The 18,881-nt window shown below is 40.5% G+C and overlaps 1 protein-coding gene across 1 annotated transcript in view; it reads right to left on the bottom strand.

Annotated features, from left to right (window-relative positions):
- LOC126457902 (ATP-binding cassette sub-family C member 4-like) overlaps window positions 1-18,881 on the bottom strand; it is a 274,881-nt gene that overhangs the window by 19,221 nt on the left and 236,779 nt on the right. Inside the window, exon 20 of the mRNA XM_050094578.1 lies at window positions 10,222-10,395. Coding sequence (XP_049950535.1) covers window positions 10,222-10,395 — 174 coding nt within the window. The remainder of the gene's footprint in view (window positions 1-10,221; window positions 10,396-18,881) is intronic.

The following is an 18,881-nucleotide window of genomic DNA, read 5'->3' as shown; positions in this document are numbered from 1 at the left end:
CATTTTTCAGTCATAGAAATGTTAAATACAATTCCAATCCGTGATGAATGCTAATTGTAACTTTTGATATATTCTCACCAGCTAAGTTCTATGGACACGGCTGAAGATAATGAATTCAAGTGATAACAGGAAGTTAATGACATGCTTTCAATGTGCCGTGGGAATAGTGTTGTGGTCGGAAAATGAATGAACATTGATTTATCTCTTTCTTTGTTTTCCGTTATAGCCTATTATCTCGTATTCTACAATAGCGTTTACTTCTTGTACAGAATTATATTTCTGCAATCACTTTTTTTCAAGTAATGCTGACGATAAAATTGAAAACGGAGAAATTATTGCTGTTGCTAAGGTCAGTGTTATCACCGTCACCCCGTTTTTACGGAGTCTTTGGATGTGCTGGCGAGTGGTGAAGGGGAAGCAGTTGACTGACATTATGTCCTTCAAAGACTTCATAAATGTCTTTTAGGGTCTTTCAGGTTCACCCATGGTAAAGGATGTCCTAAACATCTGCAGGTTGATGCTGAGTCAGCTATTGTTACGCGGCATTGGTGAAGTTAGCATACGGAGGGCCGTGCCAAAGGGCAGGGTCTGCCTCCTCCTGCACAGGCACCATCGTTTCTTTCTTTCTCCCCCGTTCGATGTAAGTAGGCCTACGTGACATCCGGACAAATGTTGGGAATAGTCGAATGAAAACAGTCTGTTCAGTCATTCGTTGGAAAACAATCGATTCATTCGATTGTAGTTTTACATACTAGCTGAACTATTCGCTCTTTTGAGTGGAGCCAGTGTATAGGAGCAGCAGAATGAAAAGAATCGAATCAGTCGGTTGTTGTTTCACGAATCAGTCCGATTACTATTCACTCTATTTCGAGAGAAGCTGGAACTGCCGAATGAAAACACTCGACACAATTCAACCAGTCTGTTGTTCTTCTGTCGGTTGAGCCATGTATTAGTCGTTTCAGCTGAAACTACTCTTTAGGGTTTTAGCTGACTAAGCTCTCCATTCACTCCTCTGAGTGAAACTAGTCGTCTCCCGCGTTTACGCGAAGACATCTCCGAGAATATACTAACGTTAAAATAAACATTGCATTTATTCATCTAATAATGTACTGCATAGACTAATTCTTTTTTCATCATTTAACATTCATTAATACACTGCTGTGGATAAAGTGGTTCCAGACGCAATTAAGACACAACTAATTAAGCTAATGTGTCGTTGCGGCTACATAGTTGAGTGTAACAGCTTCCCTAGGGGTACCTGAAGAGGACAAGAATATGGCCCAATTTCAGTGCCTGTTTGCTTTCCGTTTTCCTGAAGAGAAGTGACTAGTGTCCTCCAATTAATTAAAAAGCACTCAGACTGCGCATGCGCCCCGTGCGCCCCACGTCAGCCCCCTCCTGCCGCGGGGCTGCACAGCGCCGGCGCAGGGGCCGGGATGCCGCCTTGCTTTTGGCGGAGCCGGTGAAACCACTCATGCCCAAGAGACTGAGCGAAAACACTCATATAACACACGTAATCCTCAGGGACTTAAGTGAATCGGTTGTCTCATATTAAGCGAAACCGCTCAAACCCTGATGGTACAAAATGTAGATGCCGTGTGACTAGGGGCTCCCGTCGGGTGGAGCGTTCGCCGGGTGCAAGTCTTTCGATTTGACGCCACTTCGGCGACTTGCGCGTCGATGGGGATGAAATAATAATGATTAGGACAACACAACACCCACTCGGGAATCGAACCTGGGTCCTTAGGATTAACATTCTGTTGCGCTGACCACTTTTTTTAAAATCTCATTTTGTTCTATATTGTTCGTTGAATTTGTTCGGGCGGACGTCAGATGACAGCCGTTCAGGTTCTTCGTTGATCCGTTCACTCAGTTTTTTATTACAGAGGGTAGCTAACCCTCTGACCGAGCACTCACCTACCGGGACGGACAACACTGATGGTGAGTGAAAACGTAAATGTAGTTGATGTGACCACGGTTGTTTCATTCGACTTGAAAGAACGAATGAACGAAAAAATAATCCACTGACCAATCGGTTATTTTTAAACCAATCGGTTATCCCATCATTTACGTAACTGTGACGAAACGAAAGTGGGTCTGCTCCCTTGAGAGGTTCTGGTCTCGTAAGCGGAACTTTTCTTTGGCCAACGGAGGAGTCTTACTGCCAAACAAGTTTGTCTTACTTGAAGAAATACAGCAACCTGGAACATGTTTGTCTAGCTTTACTAGCTGACAAACCGGCATTGCCCGATTTTACATTTTGCCAATTTTCTATTAGAAACGAAAACAAAAAATGAACTGCGTTTGTAGTGAATTATCGAAAAAATTTCATTTGCGTAAATTCCTGAAAACACATTTGAAATTAGAAGACAGTCGCACTGAGACATATACATAATGTACTAATGTGAAGTACAGTACCCAAATTAAGACACATCAACCCGCACAGCTTCCGTGCGCTGGGAGCAGCTGCTTCACGTTATTCTGTAAGCGTATCCATGGCAACGCCTCTTCATAACTCTACACGTATAGACGGCTACCGTTTCCGCCTACTGCCGCTTCGCAGTTGAAAAGCTGTCAAAAACGCTGTCAAGTGCCAGGGATTTCCTTAAGTTGACTCAACTACAGGAGTGTCTTAGTAGTAAAGAACAAATGCATTAAAACTGCATGCACAACGCGTCTCAGTATTTATGACGTCATATCCCTTGGGCTACGAGTCGTACAACGATTTATTTGCGTAGTTACATTTAGCGGCATATGTGGATATTGACCAGCTAAATATGTGAAGAACAATGTTAGTACCAACGAAGCAATAAATTTAAATGTCAAGCACAATGTGGTAGTTTCTCAAGCATCTCACAGTTTATGACGCCATCTCGCCTGAACTATGATAAGTAGGTGGCTTTTACCCCCCAAAGCGATTGTTGCCTGACAGTAACGGATACATGCACCCAGTTTGGTTGAAATTTGTGCTGTTGGAGCAGAGAATACAGCGCTGTCATTAAACATGCTGCGGAAGTATTCGCTACTAATGATAAACCTAGAGCTCAGTTCCGAGAATATATTAGGCAACAATGAGGAGGCCGATTGTCACTTTGAACAATAGGTAAGCTGGGTAAATCTTTCTATAAGGCTTTACTTGTTCATATAAAAACCATCTCATTAGTTCCTTACCTCAAAGTAGAATCCTCTACCATCTGTATAATACTGAAGCTGCAGACTTGGGACACTCCATATATTCTTTCTACTTCATAATGATTAAAGTTGCAACATATCAGGTCTAGACTGTACGTGAATATCTACATCTACATCTGCATCTACACGCTGCAAAATGACAGTGCACAACAGAGCATACTTTCCATTCTATCAGTTGTGACGGCTTCTTCCCGTTGTATTCACGTATGGAGCGCGAGAGGAATGAGTGCTTAAATGCCACTCAGCACTCTGTAATTACCCTAATTTTAACTTCACGGTTTCTACACGAGAGACACGAAGAAGGCTGCAATATATACAGAGAGAGACCTCACTTAATGCTGGTAAACAGGCTAATGGCCATGGGTCTCCCTAATCGCTCATTGCAGTGATAGTTTGTTTAGTATTTTCTATCTGTCGAGATATGTGAGCAACTGCGATCTCTAAAATGGAATGGAAAATAATTTAACGATATTCGACAATCTTGCAATGAAAAGTAATAGTTACACAACGCTAATTAATATTTATAGTTAAAATTTTCGTAAACATAGCCTAGGAAGGTTTTAATCGTGAAGTCATAAGTATTATGCAGAGGGGAATATCTCCTGCATCTCCTTCGAACCTGTTTTTGTTGTAGAAGAATCGTGGAAGTAATGGATTACATCCATATTATCACATCCTTTCACGAGATGTATTTTCTGAGCCTCATAAAGAATGTTTCAGCTGGTTGCTTACCAACAGTACATTGCCGCATTCGTAACATTGAGAAATCAACTGTCCAGCTACAATATTGATGGCAAACTGATGGAGATAGCGTCTGCCGTAAAGTCTAGACGTAACTATCCAGAGCGACCTAAAGTGGAATGACCACATAAAACAGATAGTGGGAAAAGCAGACACCAGACTCAGATTCATCGGAAGAATCTTAAGGAAATGTAACTTATCCACGAAAGAAGTTTATAAGGCGCTTGTTCGCCCGATTCTTGAGCACTGTTTATCTGTCTGGGATCCCTATCAGGTAGGACTGATACAGGAGATAGAGAAGATCCAAAGAAGAGCAGCGCGTTTCGTCACGGGATCGTTTAGCTGGGGAGAGAGCATTACGGAGATGCTAAACAAACTCTACTGGCAGACGTTACAAGAGAGACGTTGTGCATCACGGAGACATTTGCTATTGAAATTTCGGGACAGAACTTTTCAAGAGGAGTCGGACAACGTATTACTGCCCACCCCCTCCCCCCGCCCCCCCCCCCCCGCCCCCCTCCCCACTTACATCTTGCTTAGTGACCACGAGGAGGAAATTCGAGAAATCAGAGCCAATACAGAGGCTTACCTACAATCATTCTTCCCACGCACTATTCGCGAGTAGAACAGGGTTGGAGGATCAGATAGTGGTACCGAAAGTACCCTCCGCCACACACCACTAGGTGGCTTGCGGAGTATGATGTAGATGTAAATGTAGATTTCAGGATAGTTATGGTAGTGATAAGTTCACCTTGATGATCTGTCCTCCAGTTTCTCTGAACTTCAGCGCTGCGCAACGGATCTGTAACACTGCCGAATAGCCGGCTACGGCTATTTCTAATGTACTTGTACGTGCTCATCCGGTGTCATCCACCAATTATCAGGCACGGAGAAGTATCACAAGCTGTTCAGGCCATCAAGGCACTATGAAACCAGCATATCTTATGGGTTCGTAAAAGTGTGGTACGAAATGGGTAGATAAGCTTGTAACTAGGCTGTTTATGTTTTCTTATTGGCAACGTTACATAGCCCTCTGTATGAAAATCACTGGGTGTGCTGTGTGCAGTCTGTGGCTAGTTTGCATTGTTGTCTGCCATTGTAGTGTTGGGCAGCGGCAGCTGAATTTTTTCATTTGCTAACTATCCCTATCAGTAGTTAGTGCCTTCCATAGTTTGAATCTTTTATTTAGCTGGCAGTAGTGGCGCTTGTTGTATTGCAGTAGTTCGAGTAACCAAGATTTTTGTGAGGTAAGTGATTTGTGAAACGCATAGGTTAATGTTAGTCAGGGCCATTTTTTTTTGTAGGGATTTTTGAAAGTCAGATTGCGTTGCGCTAAAAATATTGTGTCAGTTTAAGCACAGTCGTATATAAATTTTTAAAAAGGGGACGTTTCATATATGTAAGTAGGCTGTTTATGTTTTCTTATTGGCAACGTTATGTAGCGCTCTGTATGAAAATCACTGGGTGTGCTGTGTGCAGTCTGTGGCTAGTTTGCATTGTTGTCTGCCATTGTAGTCTTGGGCAGTGGCTTGTTAACAGCGCGTAGCGTTGCGCAGTTGGAGGTGAGCCGCCAGCAGTGGTGGATGTGGAGAGAGAAATGGCGGAGTTTTGATATTTGTAAGAATGGATGTTATGAACTCCTATATATATTATGACTTTTGATGATATTAAGGTAAATACATTGTTTGTTCTCTATTAATATCTTTCATTTGCTAACTATCCCTATCAGTAGTTAGTGCCTTCCATAGTTCGAATCTTTTATTTAGCTGGCAGTAGTGGCGCCTGCTGTATTGCAGTAGTTCGAGTAACCAAGATTTTTTTGTGAGTTAAACGATTTGTGAAACGCATAGGTTAATGTCAGTCAGGGCCATTTTTTTTGTAGGGATTTTTGAAAGTCAGATTGCGTTGCGCTAAAAATATTGTGTCAGTTTAAGGACAGTCGTATATAAATTTTTAAAAACGGGACGTTTCATGTGGCGACCCTGCCAGGGGGTACACACTTACTTTGTGTACCATGTGTGTGACAAGCACAAGGAGCCCTAGCTAATATGGTATTGGCTTATACTACTTTACACATCGGTACGATATTTCTCTAACACAGAATTACACAGCTATCTGATCATTTAACTGAAAGAGACAAACATTTATTTTACTACATCAGTGATGGACGTTTACGTAATTACACTGTTGGATAACTTCACACTTACGAAATTGTATGTTGTTTGTACTTTGTGAACTGTTCATATTTTTTCAGAACCACTGTGATACTATGAGAGCTTTGAATGATGTATTTGGTATGGGATCATAATTTTTAAAGTACGTTTGAGGTAGATGACATTATTGAAATGAGCAGAGAATTTTTTTTAGGTTTTGAAATTATTGGAGGAAGCTACGACGATTTTGAGAATTGACTGAGATGTTATGATATTATTATGACAACTATCTGTATTATGCTGTTGAGATATGTTTATGATCAATAAGATGATGCTACCGTATATGAGGAATTTGATTATGCTATGTATTTCTTATGATGAAGTATTGAAGAAGTGTCGATGAATATGTATATGTATAATATGGTAAGGAATAATGAGTAGTGGTTAGGGACTCTGACTTGTGAGAAAGGATGTTGGAAACCAAGAATCATACTTTAATTATTATGAAATGTGTGTAAATGCGTGAATGTTTTCACAATGCCGGCGAAAATTTTTTGGACACTGTTATATTCATAAGATTTTGTATCTACACATTTGCAACGCAAATTCTCGACCTCTGAAGTTTTCTATATGAGACTGCCACTGTAACGGAAACTGCTGTCGTAAATATTTCCGTAAGAAAGTTAAGTGACCACCTGCACGTAATGCGTCATGGGCACCCAGCTGTGTCAGACGCCTGGAGAAAAAGCCATTAGTGCATGCCTTTTCAGAGGCACAGGTAGAAAAGAAAAAAAAGGGAGGCCATAATCCTCGCTATTGACATTCCTTTGTAGAAAGCACCGCAAATACGACACGCTCATTACTTGGAAAGATACTTACATCTGCACACCTGATTATGACAAGCGTCTTTCTTGAGAATTGAGAGAATTTTTACTGCCTGATGAAATGCCATATGGCTAATGAATGATGTTTCATGCTGTCCTTTGTACATATTTGCTCATTTTCTTTAATATCTAGTTTCTAGCTGCATTGCAGCATTCGTTAAAATAAAATTAAATATATGTACTAATATAATTATTTTATGCCTACAGATCCAGTCAATAAGAAATTTATGATCTACTTCCAAGAAAACGAGGGCACATAAATAGACATTTCCTTTCACAGGAATTGCATAAATAATTTCTTTACGATTTGGTAACTTATCTGCTAGTGTAAGTTCTCGTGATGCATCACTCTAGTGTTAAGATGTGACATAGGTATTAGACATGGCCATTTTTAGTGTAATATTTTTTCTGCTTGAGCTATGTCATGTTTAGATATAAGTTTTTGCATTAGCTGCTGCTGTTTGCCAGGCGTAGTGCTACTAAATTTCACTTTGCATTACTCTGATAAGCCAGTTTTACTACTGATTTATTTTTTTTGTTTGCTGCACATTGCCTTATATTAGTTGTAATATTGAAATTGCTCTGCGAATTTATTTTACTGCTGCTTGCTTTGACAGTTTCCATTTTTTTTTCATTGCTGTTTGTATTAATTGTTTTGTGCTGCTGCATTGCCTCGTCCCCTAGTTTAGCATCTGAGCTCAGTAGATTTAAGTTAGCTTAAGAGGATGTAGACTATATAAGAAACTAGCTATGATGGATTGGAAGAAATGCTTTGAGAAGCTATAAGAAAATGGTTTGGCCAAAAAATTAGTGTACAGTGGAGAAAAACTATTTTTGAAAGAGGATGTGAACAGAATACAGAAAGCATGCTTGGATAGGATTTTTTTTTGGCTGGAGCAAATGTTGAAATATGAGGGACGATCTATGGAATGAAGTTCTGGGCTGGACTGCAGTACCAAATGTTACACTGAAAACAAACCCTGTCCTTTCCTTTTGTGTTATCCCCCTATGTGTTTGTGTACCCTTGTGTATTTGTTTTCTTCCTGTCTCTGTGTACTGTTTCATAGAATTTTTTTCTCTTCTAATACTAAGCTACAGTCACTATGATGAGGAATGCTGTTATCCTCAAATATAATTTGCATTAATAATATGTTATTTACTTTGTAAAGATGTTTAGACATTATTTATTCTGTTTTGTTGCTCACATGTGAAGGTGATGTTTCAAAAGTTCTTCTGATCTTTTATGTATTTACTTATGTCATAATTCCTGTAACACTGATGTATATGTTTATTTCTATTCTTTTGTAAAACCTATATTACTACAAATGTTATCTGTATTGTTATGTTCTTTAATGATGTATTTTGTACCTTTGGAATTGTATTCTTATGTTATAAAATTGTAATTGACACCAGTTCATCAAATTAAGTAACTTGTAAGTTACATTTCACTGCACACGTTTCTGTTGGTCATAGTATATGGACAATATGTGAGACATAGGGACTGTTAGTGTTTGCATGTGTATTAATAATTCAGCGCCCGCATCTCGTGGTCGTGCGGTAGCGTTCTTGCTTCCCACGCCCGGGTTCCCGGGTTCGATTCCCGGCGGGGTCAGTGATTTTCTCTGCCTCGTGATGGCTGGGTGTTGTGTGCTGTCCTTAGGTTAGTTAGGTTTAAGTAGTTCTAAGTTCTAGGGGACTTATGACCACAGCAGTTGAGTCCCATAGTGTTCAGAGCCATTTGAACCATTTAATAATTCAGCAAGGGACTGGATAACAGCATTGCTGATTCTAAGGACAATTCCAAAAATTTTGTGAGTGCACAAGTGGTGGTTATGGACTTGCTATGTTATCTGTAACACTCTTCAATGGTGATTACGCACCTGCACAGTCACAACGGATGGCTGCTGGCCATCTCTACAAGGACTACAGTGGGTCTGCATCTTTGATGGCCCACCAATACCATTATCTCTGTAAGGACTACAGTGGGTCTGCATCTTTGATGACCCACTAATACCATTATTTCTACAAGGACTACAGTGGGTCTACACCTTTGCTGACTCACCAGTACCATTATTTCTACAAGGACTGCAGTGGGTCTGCACCTCTGGTGGTCCACCAATACCACAATTTCTACCAGGACTACAGTGGGTCTGCACCTCTGGTGGCCCACCAATACCACAATCTCTACCAGGACTACAGTGGGTCTGTTCTGTGATGACCTACTTACCAATATTCTTCAAAACTTCGACTGACTCTGCTGTGGGTTTGCTCTGTTGTAGCCCATTACCTGTCTCCATGCCAAGAGTCAGCACTGTCTTTTCGTTGGAAGGACAACACTCCTTCTTCAAGACTGCGTGGAAATCCACTACTTCCGTGTGCATTTTCTTCTACTGCTCAGACTTTGAGAAAAACAGTGCTATTTTACTGTGATGAACGATCAGGACTGTCTTTACGGACTGTGAGAAAATTTTAGCTTTTGACCAACATTGTATCAATAAGTGTGTGCATTTGATTTCTTTGTTACTGTAATTATGAAAAATTTTATCAAATCATTATTGGCCACTGCCCAAAACAATTTGTAAAATTTTTTGTGGGGAGCATGGGGGCTATGTAAGTAGGCTGTTTATGTTTTCTTATTGGCAACGTTACATAGCGCTCTGTATGAAAATCACTGGGTGTGCTGTGTGCAGTCTGTGGCTAGTTTGCATTGTTGTCTGCCATTGTAGTGTCGGGCAGCGGCAGCTGAATGTGAACAGCGCGTAGCGTTGAGCAGTTGGAGGTGAGCCGCCAGCAGTGGTGGATGTGGAGAGAGAAATGGCGGAGTTTTGATATTTGTAAGATTGGATGTTATGAACTCCTATATATATAATGACTTTTGATGATATTAAAGTAAATACATTGTTTGTTCTCTATTAATGTCTTTCATTTGCTAACTATCCCTATCAGTAGTTAGTGCCTTCCATAGTTTGAATCTTTTATTTAGCTGGCAGTAGTGGCGCTTGCTGTATTGCAGTAGTTCGAGTAACCAAGATTTTTGTGAGGTAAGCGATTTGTGAAACGCATAGGTTAATGTTAGTCAGGGCCATTTTTTTTTTTTTTTGTAGGGATTTTTGAAAGTCAGATTGCGTTGCGCTAAAAATATTGTGTCAGTTTAAGCACAGTCGTATATAAATTTTTAAAAAGCTGTCTGTTTTTTTCTACAAGTAATGCGATTTCTGGGGCAGTTCACATACTCGGAACTATTTGCTTACCTGTATTTGATTCAAGCGCGCCTTCTGCTGGGATCTTGGTGTACTCAATAACTCGCTCTACTGACGTCATCTGACTGATGACTTCCGTCGTCTGGACTATCCCGATCTGAAGCATACCGGTGAGGATCAGCGACTGCGAAATGGCAAGTCCCACTCCAGAGCTTCCAAACTCGCCTGAAAAAGCAGAATTTCTTCAATAACAATAATTGTTACAATGATTTAATTTGCAGCAGCGAGTTATATTTCCAGCTACCTTTCAAGCTGGAAATTCTGTGAAACAGCACAATGTCCAACTTCATTTTCAGATATTCCACAATACGTTCCCCGGGGAAGGAAGGACATTGGTTAGCGTCCCATCGACAACGAGGTCTTAAAGAGGGAGTACAAGCTCTGATTAAGGAAGTATGGGAAGAAAATCGGCCTTGCCCTTTAAAAGGAACCATCTCAGCTTTTGCGTTAAGCGATTTGGCTTACGGGAAACCTGAATCTGGATGGCCGGAAGGGGATTTGAACCGTTGTCCTCCAGTGAACTAACTACCTGCGCTACCTTGCTTGATAATATGTCCGCCGATGTAAAAATTGTTACCACATAAAAGGTAGGTTGTCGACAGTCTCAGAAACGAATGCGAAGGAGAAGCTTGCAGCGTCGTACGTGATGTGCTACAACAATGTCCGGTTGCCACATAACCTTGTAACAACAACAACGTTATACTATTGTACATATAATAATTTTTGCTTCTGTTTTTCGATAAATTAGTATAATCGATGTTCTGATTTCATTTCTTATTTGTTTCATGTCATTGTGTTAAGAAAACTGTAAACAAATTTCGATGTGAATATTAATGTTTATGTCAAATGTTCAAACAATATTGTAACAGAATTGAAATGTAAGAAACGTTGAATCTGTTGTAAGATGTTAAAGTTGTAATTGTGCGTCTGGTCCATACGTAGACAATGTATTGGGATATGTAGAATGCAAAACCTCTGGTGAATACCCTGTCTGTAGAGGAGCGGTAAAAAGTGGATGGCAGGCGAGCACGGGAAAATGCACACGGGCGCTGCACGGCATAACGGGCTCAGCAGTAGTAGTCGGAGTTGGGCGTCGGTCTGAGTAACACGTTCTGGACCGAGGAGGCTCTCCTGGAAAACGTAGTTTCATTGAGCCTTGGATGTGCCGTTTCCGACGACTAGACAGCATGGCAAAATTCCATAGGCACTAAATGGAAAAATATTGCGACGCTATGAAGAAGTAAAGTGCCGATACATCAAGAGCCATAGCTGTGATTGTATGTGTGCTCCGCGCCTCGCCATCTCGCCGCCCGCCGACCGCCGCATCGATACGAACAGGTTGAAACTTTTAGTACTGTATTCGTGTGGACCAGTGTTATTTTTGTTCCGTACTGTTCAATAACAACTTAAATTTTACCAGAACTGTACTATTATTTAAATATCCTCACAACTAACCTAGGCAGGGTCCTTTCCACATGTTGTGCAATCCGAGTGTCCCGAAATGAAGATTTAAAATTTATGTTAATAATAATTACCTGCCGACCTATCTATGTTAGAATGATGTTTAAAGAACTTTGTTGTTAATGAATATATAGGTAAATGAAATAGGTCTGACAAAGTTGGAAGATAATTTTGAATTTGAATTAGTTATGAAGTTTAATTATTTTGAGGCAGAACTAATGGTAGTTAAATGAGCAGGAAATAAGACAAAAAGAGTAGTAACTCATATATTGGTAATCTTGAGTACTTAGTGATTTAAATTATCAAAATTTTCAATACAGTGATCATAACAGTTTCAGCCCCCCCCCCCCTTTTTCTTTTCTATTCATTTGAATTCTGAAGTGTACTGAACTGATTTGACCAGCAAAGTTAAAGTTAATATAAAACCAAAATTTATCAGTGTTTTACCTTTTTCAAAAATGAGATTGTATGTGTGTTTCGAAAGTGCTATTTCTAGGTTAACCTATGCCCGATTTTAATCAGACCAATAGACAGTACGAAGTTTGTAGTAGACATTATAGTGTTTTGTTGTGTATTTATGGCTTGTCCATGTTAGTACAGAAAGTGAAATTATTAGTTCAGTAGATTTTCTGGTTCTAATATTTTCCATATAATGCAGTGTTACTGCGTGTTGTTATGCTTGAACGTACATCCACTTGTACAGGGAAGAAACTCAGTTAATGCCTAATTAGGCTGGCGACCGTATTATTAACAATTTGGTAGCATCTGCTGTATTGTTTCTTGTCCGTTCTAACGTGTGGTTGCACTCCGGAATTGCTTGACGTATCATTGCTATTACTGAGTGGGTGTACGTCTGATTTGCCTCCATTCAGGTACACGCGGTCAAAATCTATACAAAAATCCTTTCTCTTAAGGTGATGCCCGTGCGCCCGAGCGTAGTGTTACAACCTGCGCACATGCTTATTTTAATCCTATTTATTCTTTGTTTTATGATTTTGGTCGATTGTTCGATTAATTATTTATGCCAAATGGGAAACACGTACATAGCTACTTTGATGATGCAAATTACTATTTCAGTTATTATTACAGTCTGTTCCTTGGTTGTTGGATGTAATTGCTATTACAGATTTGAAGAATGAGTAGTTTCAATTAGCAGTACTGAGAGAGAGAGAGAGATAGAGAGAGAGAGAGAGAGGGAGAGTGGGGGCGGAAACAGGTACGATGAATTGCCACAAAAAAGTAATCTCCATGAAATACCCGTAAAACCGGTGCTTATACACATGCTTGATGCAATTGCACTTGTGTAGCCATAGAATAGGGAAAGTTTTTATGCTTTTTTCCAAGCTCATGCTGCTGTATATGTAGACGAGATTTACTGCAGTCTGCCTGCAAACACATCTGTCCTTGCTAGATTACCGAGGCCAGGTGGTAACAAATGAACCACGTCCCCCTGCCCGTTCCGCCTTGGTTAACGGATATCCGAGTATCTACAGGACCAGCGGAATGAATTATAAGCCTTGGAGGCACCACTGAGATACACATGTACTGTTACACGCACTTGGGGGTTTTAAGGGGAGCTGAAGGTGGTCAAATCCAAAAAATTACGATTTTTTTTTTGCTACCGAAAATTAATTGGAACATTTCTCTTTAATGTAAACTTTGAATTATTGTTCTACTCGCCCTAGATGTGGAGTTATTACCATTTTCCCCCACGCCTGCAGAGGAAATGGGCTGCCGCTGAATGCATCAAACACTCTCTCATGACTTCCTGGCGAACTGCTTGGGACTTTCTCGGCCTGTTACGCATACAGCGACTTATGTTACGCATACAGCGAGTGTGCAAGCGTTGGCTACATTGTTTTCTGTGACAAATGAAGCGCTAAGAGCGCGGAACATCGTCTCTTTGCTGTTTACCGTTTCGAATTAGTTCAGTGTGGCGCCTGTTGTTGATAGTATTATACTTCTTGTGTAAAGCGTTGTTCTGGTTACGATGACACGTTTTAGTAACCGTATATATATGAAGAGGAAGAACGTAGGGAAAAGAAAATTAACACTAATACCAAGTTGCGATACTACAATTACTGAAACAGTGCGTTCTTTTGCTAAGCAACACATGGCCGGCAATAGCCCTGTGACATCTTCTAGCAAGAAGCTGACTGGTGGAAGTGACAGATTTCGGGAATATGTTAGTGACAGTGATGATATTAACGAAGTACTGAATATTGGATTATTATCTTCTGTGCTGAAAGAAAGTGTTCTGTGCAAAATATGTTCAAGTGTAGGAGTGGGACTAGAGATAACAAAGCACTTTGGTTTAGCTTGTGAGATGAAGATAATCTGTGCATGTTGCAAGTATCAAGTGACTTTCTACAATTCACATGCCAGTCTCTTTGGTGAAGATGGACGATCTAGAGTGTTTGATGTGAATGTTCGACTTGTGTATGGTCTTCGATCCATTGGAAAAGGGTCTGCTGCTGGTAAACTGTTTTGTGGTATTATGAACTTGCCATCGCCTCCAAGCAAATTTGGGTACTACTGTGAACTGGTATGATCCTCTGTTGAAGATGTGGCTTTGAAAACCATGAAGGAAGCAGTGGAGGAATCTGTAGAAATGAACGGTAGTTCTAGGGATTTGGTAGTGGCATTAGATGATTCCTGGCAAAAGAGGGGTCATAAATCCCTGAATGGGGTTGTAACTGCTGCTTGTGGTGATAGTGCAAAAGTGATAGATGTTTCAATATTATCAAAACATTGTAGGTGCAAAAATAAAATCAAAGGAGAGCACAGTGGGACCTGTGAGGCAAATTTTAGTGGATCAAGTGGAGCAATGGAAGTGGATGGAGTGAAACAAAGTTTTGAACGTTCAGTTCCCAGATACAACGTTAGGTACAAATACTATCTTGGGGATGGTGACTCCAAAGGTTTCAAGACTATAGAGGAACTGAAACCATATGGAAATGAATTTGTAGTTGAAAAGTTGGAATGCATTGGGCATGTGCAAAAGCGTATGGGTGCACAGCTTCGAAGGCTCAAACAAACTTTGAGTTCAAGTAAGCTCAGTGATGGAAAGACAATAGGAGGGAGAGGCAGGCTTACTGATGAGGTGATTGAACGTCTACAGAGATACTATGGGTATGCTATAAGGCAAAATACTAGTAATGTTAGTGACATGCGAAAAGCAGTGTGGGCATTGTTCCTTCATACTGCCCCTTCCAATGAATACCTTCAACACAGCCTGTGCCCAAAAGATTCCTGGTGCAAATATAATGCAAAAAAGGACTATGATCACAAACGTGGTTTGCCAGCAGCTGTGATAAATGCAATAAAACCAATTTTTCATGACTTAGCACAGCCAGAATTGTTACACAAATGTCTACGCGGAAAGACACAGAATTCTAATGAGAGCGTGAAGAATTTGATTTGGAAAGTGATTCCTAAAAGGGTGTTTGTAAGCATAAAAACACTGCACTTTGGCATTTATGATGCAATAGCAACCTTCAACCAAGGGAACAGTGCGAAGTGTGAAGTTCTGAAGGCATTAGGATTTACAGCTGAGGTGAACACTGTACGAGCACTAAGAAATATTGACAGAGAAAGGATAAGAGGAGCAGAAAGAAGAGAAAGGCATATGAAGTATGATGGAACAACAGGCCAGAAAAGAAGACAGAAGAGGAAGCTTTTGGAGGATGAAGAAGAAGACCCTGATAATCCATCCTATAGTGCAGGAATGTAGTGAGAAACTTTGAAAGCCATTTCCCGTAAATTAGAATTTTTCGAATATAAGGAACATTTTCTCAAAATCCACTCAAGCTAGAGAGATGAAATTTTTTTACAGCACTCCTAGTGGTCAAACTTACATTGTAACACAGCCATTTGGCAATAGGTTCAGTAGGTTCATTTCAGTTTAATTATAAAGCAATTATTTGCAAAAAACTTTGGGTCATTAATAAAAAAATAATTGGAAGGAAACTAGAAAAGATACTCCAAAATCCCTCTGTCATAACTGCAATACTAAACCGCTCTATATGTAAAAAAAATTCAAATTTTTCTATTTGGTAGTTTATTCATAAATGTTCCTCAAACTTAGTGATTTTAACATGGGCAGCATAGGCACCTCCGGCTCCCCTTAAACCCCCTGGTGCATGTCGGCATGTGAGAGAGAAGAGGAAATATTCAACAAAGATCGTAACACAACGTTTTTAAAGTGAAATGTGACAATGATTAGGAATGATTTTAAAGTGACAAAATTTGTAAGTAGATAAATTTTAATTTAACTGTAGCTTTCAAACCTTTTATTGTTCACTTTTGGATTTTTGTGTTCCTCTTCGAAGAGAGAACAGGGAATGAGACCAGTAGAATAGTGGTATTTTTCTCTTTTATTAATAGAGAAAAAGGTTGAAATTCATTGCAAATGCAGTCTACTGTTACAGAGAACGATTGCTATGTCTTCAGTACAAATTTTACAATCACATCAGCAGTGCGTGCAGCGAATGGGACTTTCCCCTTCCAGCCACCATGGCTGTTCGTTGCTCCTTTTTTTCAGAAAACCTAACTACATTAGCATTATAAAGAAGTACTAAACAGGCTGGCTAAGTGGCCTCGCCCTCTAGCGCCCTCGTCGGAGACGGGACGTTGAACTCCGGTTTCCTTCTTTCTTTTTTCCCCTGCTCCACTTTCGTTTGTCTGCTTAGAAGGCATAGCGCGTTTATGCAGCCGGGACTAAGTGACGGGCAGCCTTATCACACGGTTCAGTAACAGCCAAGTTCGAATGTGTTTGCGCACGGTAGTGCAGCAGTGAACGGAATCGGATAGTAAATGCGCTGTGTCCCAACGCATGTGCCTTCTCCCAAGAATATGAGAACTCGACATGACGTAACATACGCGTCGTGTATAGGCGAAAGATGTCCACCACCCATAGCACAGTGATGATTGCGTCGGTGACCAAGAGAAGCACACTGCAGAGTTATTTCAAGCCTCTCTCTCGTCAGAATTCATTACTGTCTCACTGTTCTCGTTATCATTAGCCTGTTAAAAGATTGCGTCCACTGATATTACCTCGTTGCTGGTATCTCACCCTGATGGGATTGTTATTTGAAATGTTGTTCACCTTCGATAACGTTATTCATCCTTTTTCTCGAGCATCGCTGCAATATTAATCAATTGATGCTGTAACATCTGCATAGTGGCAGCGACACATTCATTACTTCTACAGGGTGTATCTCCTAAGAGTCGTCAGTCGCATTTTCTCTGGTGTATGTGCAGATATTTGCAATTTCGATCTTGCAACTTGTTTCTGGAGTCGTCCCAAACAAATACAGCTCATCACGTCTTTTATACGACGCCCAGTGTCGACAGAAAGCGTCGGTTTGCTTCCCTTTGCAAACAAAATGATGTTTGAAGAGGAATTTTACTTGCTCATTCTATAGAACGATCCCAGATTAATCCAGTGTGGTATTCGCTTTGTCAGTGTGTATTAGCAGGGACAGTACAACACCCAAGAGCAGCCGGTGCCCCAGTAGCGGCAGCTCCGCCCAGGCCTGTGCCGACTGCAGCAGCGCTGCTCAGTCGCTCCTCGCTGCTGGAGTACTGGCTGTTCCTTGTGTTTTAATGTCCCAGATAAAACATGCTGATGAAACGAATATTGCACTAGATTAACCTGGAGCCACTGCAACGAATTAGCGCGTAAAATTACGATTTAAAAATCATTTTGTTGCTAACGGGAAACAAACCGGCGCTTTCTGTCGACACTGGGCATCGTATAAAAGACGTGATGAGCTGTATTTGTTTGGGCTGACTCCAGAAGCAAGTTGCAAGATCTAAATTGCAAATATCTGCAGAAACACCAGAGGAAATGCTCCTGACGGCTTTGAGAGAGACACACGGTACACCCTGCAAACCACTGTATAGTGCATTGCAGGGGGGGGGGTTGGGATATTTATTACCGATATTATCGTTTCTGTACTACTCTGATCGTGTATTGAGCAAGGGGAGAGAGAGAAGGTCTGCCTACTCCTGCCCGCCCTCTAGCTTCTTATCCTCTGGATCCTACATGAGGAATCCAACTGAAGAAGCACAATGCTCGCATAGTCTTCTTCGAAAAAAGAAGGTTCTCTAAATTTTCTCGACAGTGTTTCACAAGAGCTAAGCCCCTTTCTCGTTTATCTTCTGTTACACTTTCCTATGGATTATGCTGACTTCTTACGATTCCAGCAGCGCACCTCTGAATTTTTTCCACTTCTATCGTTATTCCTACTTGAACGGATGCGAGGAGAGCACTGTCTTTCGAGGTGCACTGTTATTCCCAAGAACTCCATTCGCCTTCCCTAATATAGATTTTACATGACCTGGCTCCTTATTGTTACCCCTAAATACTTATGCCATGTGACGTGCGTGTCATGTTCACCAATAAACTTTTTTTCACTGCTGCCCTTTGCCTGTGAGTTTTCATTATATACGTATTTCACTATCACGATTTCGCCTACAGAGCAATTTTTAGGCACAAGGCGAAAACTGAAAACAATAAAACGCATCGATAACAAACTGCAAGGCGTAATGTGCTACCATTCGATAAACACAGTTTAACGTACTTGACTCACAAAGTTAGTAAATAGAGATGTCTGAATGAGAAGTTATAATTTGCTTTCTTTATCGTTATTCCACCCCCCTTACCTCACATTAGCGTTAAGCGAACTGTCAGCAGTACAACAAACCCTCTATTCAGCCGAAAGCTTTTAAACATAAGCAAATAATGAACAATTTTCGTCAAACGTCCTGTCAGATTAAAATTGTGTCGAGTCTCGGCTCGGCACACAGTTTTAATCTGCCAGGAAGTTTCATAACAGCGCACACCCCGCTGCAGAGTGAAAATCTCATTCTGGAATTTTCATCAAAAGAAGAAAAGTTTACAGATTGTTTTAAAACAATAAAAGAATAAATTTTGTTGGCGTTTATATAAAACATTAAAAATGTTGATTTTTCATTGCCTCTTAACGCCTGAAAGACAAAAACAAAAATATATTTAAAACAATTTACAGAAATGGTAGCATTCTTGTAAAAAACAGCATTGCACTGCCATTTAAGTACTGAAGGACGTTCCACTAGAAGGAATGAATTTGAGATGGCGAAAATGAGTTCTATAGGGTGGAGGGGTGGAGGCAAACATATAGGGATCGGTTGCGTAGGAAAGAATA

The sequence above is a fragment of the Schistocerca serialis genome, chromosome 2, assembly GCF_023864345.2.
Source record: "Schistocerca serialis cubense isolate TAMUIC-IGC-003099 chromosome 2, iqSchSeri2.2, whole genome shotgun sequence".
NCBI lineage: Eukaryota > Metazoa > Arthropoda > Insecta > Orthoptera > Acrididae > Schistocerca > Schistocerca serialis.
This window is presented reverse-complemented; position numbering and strand designations above follow the sequence as displayed.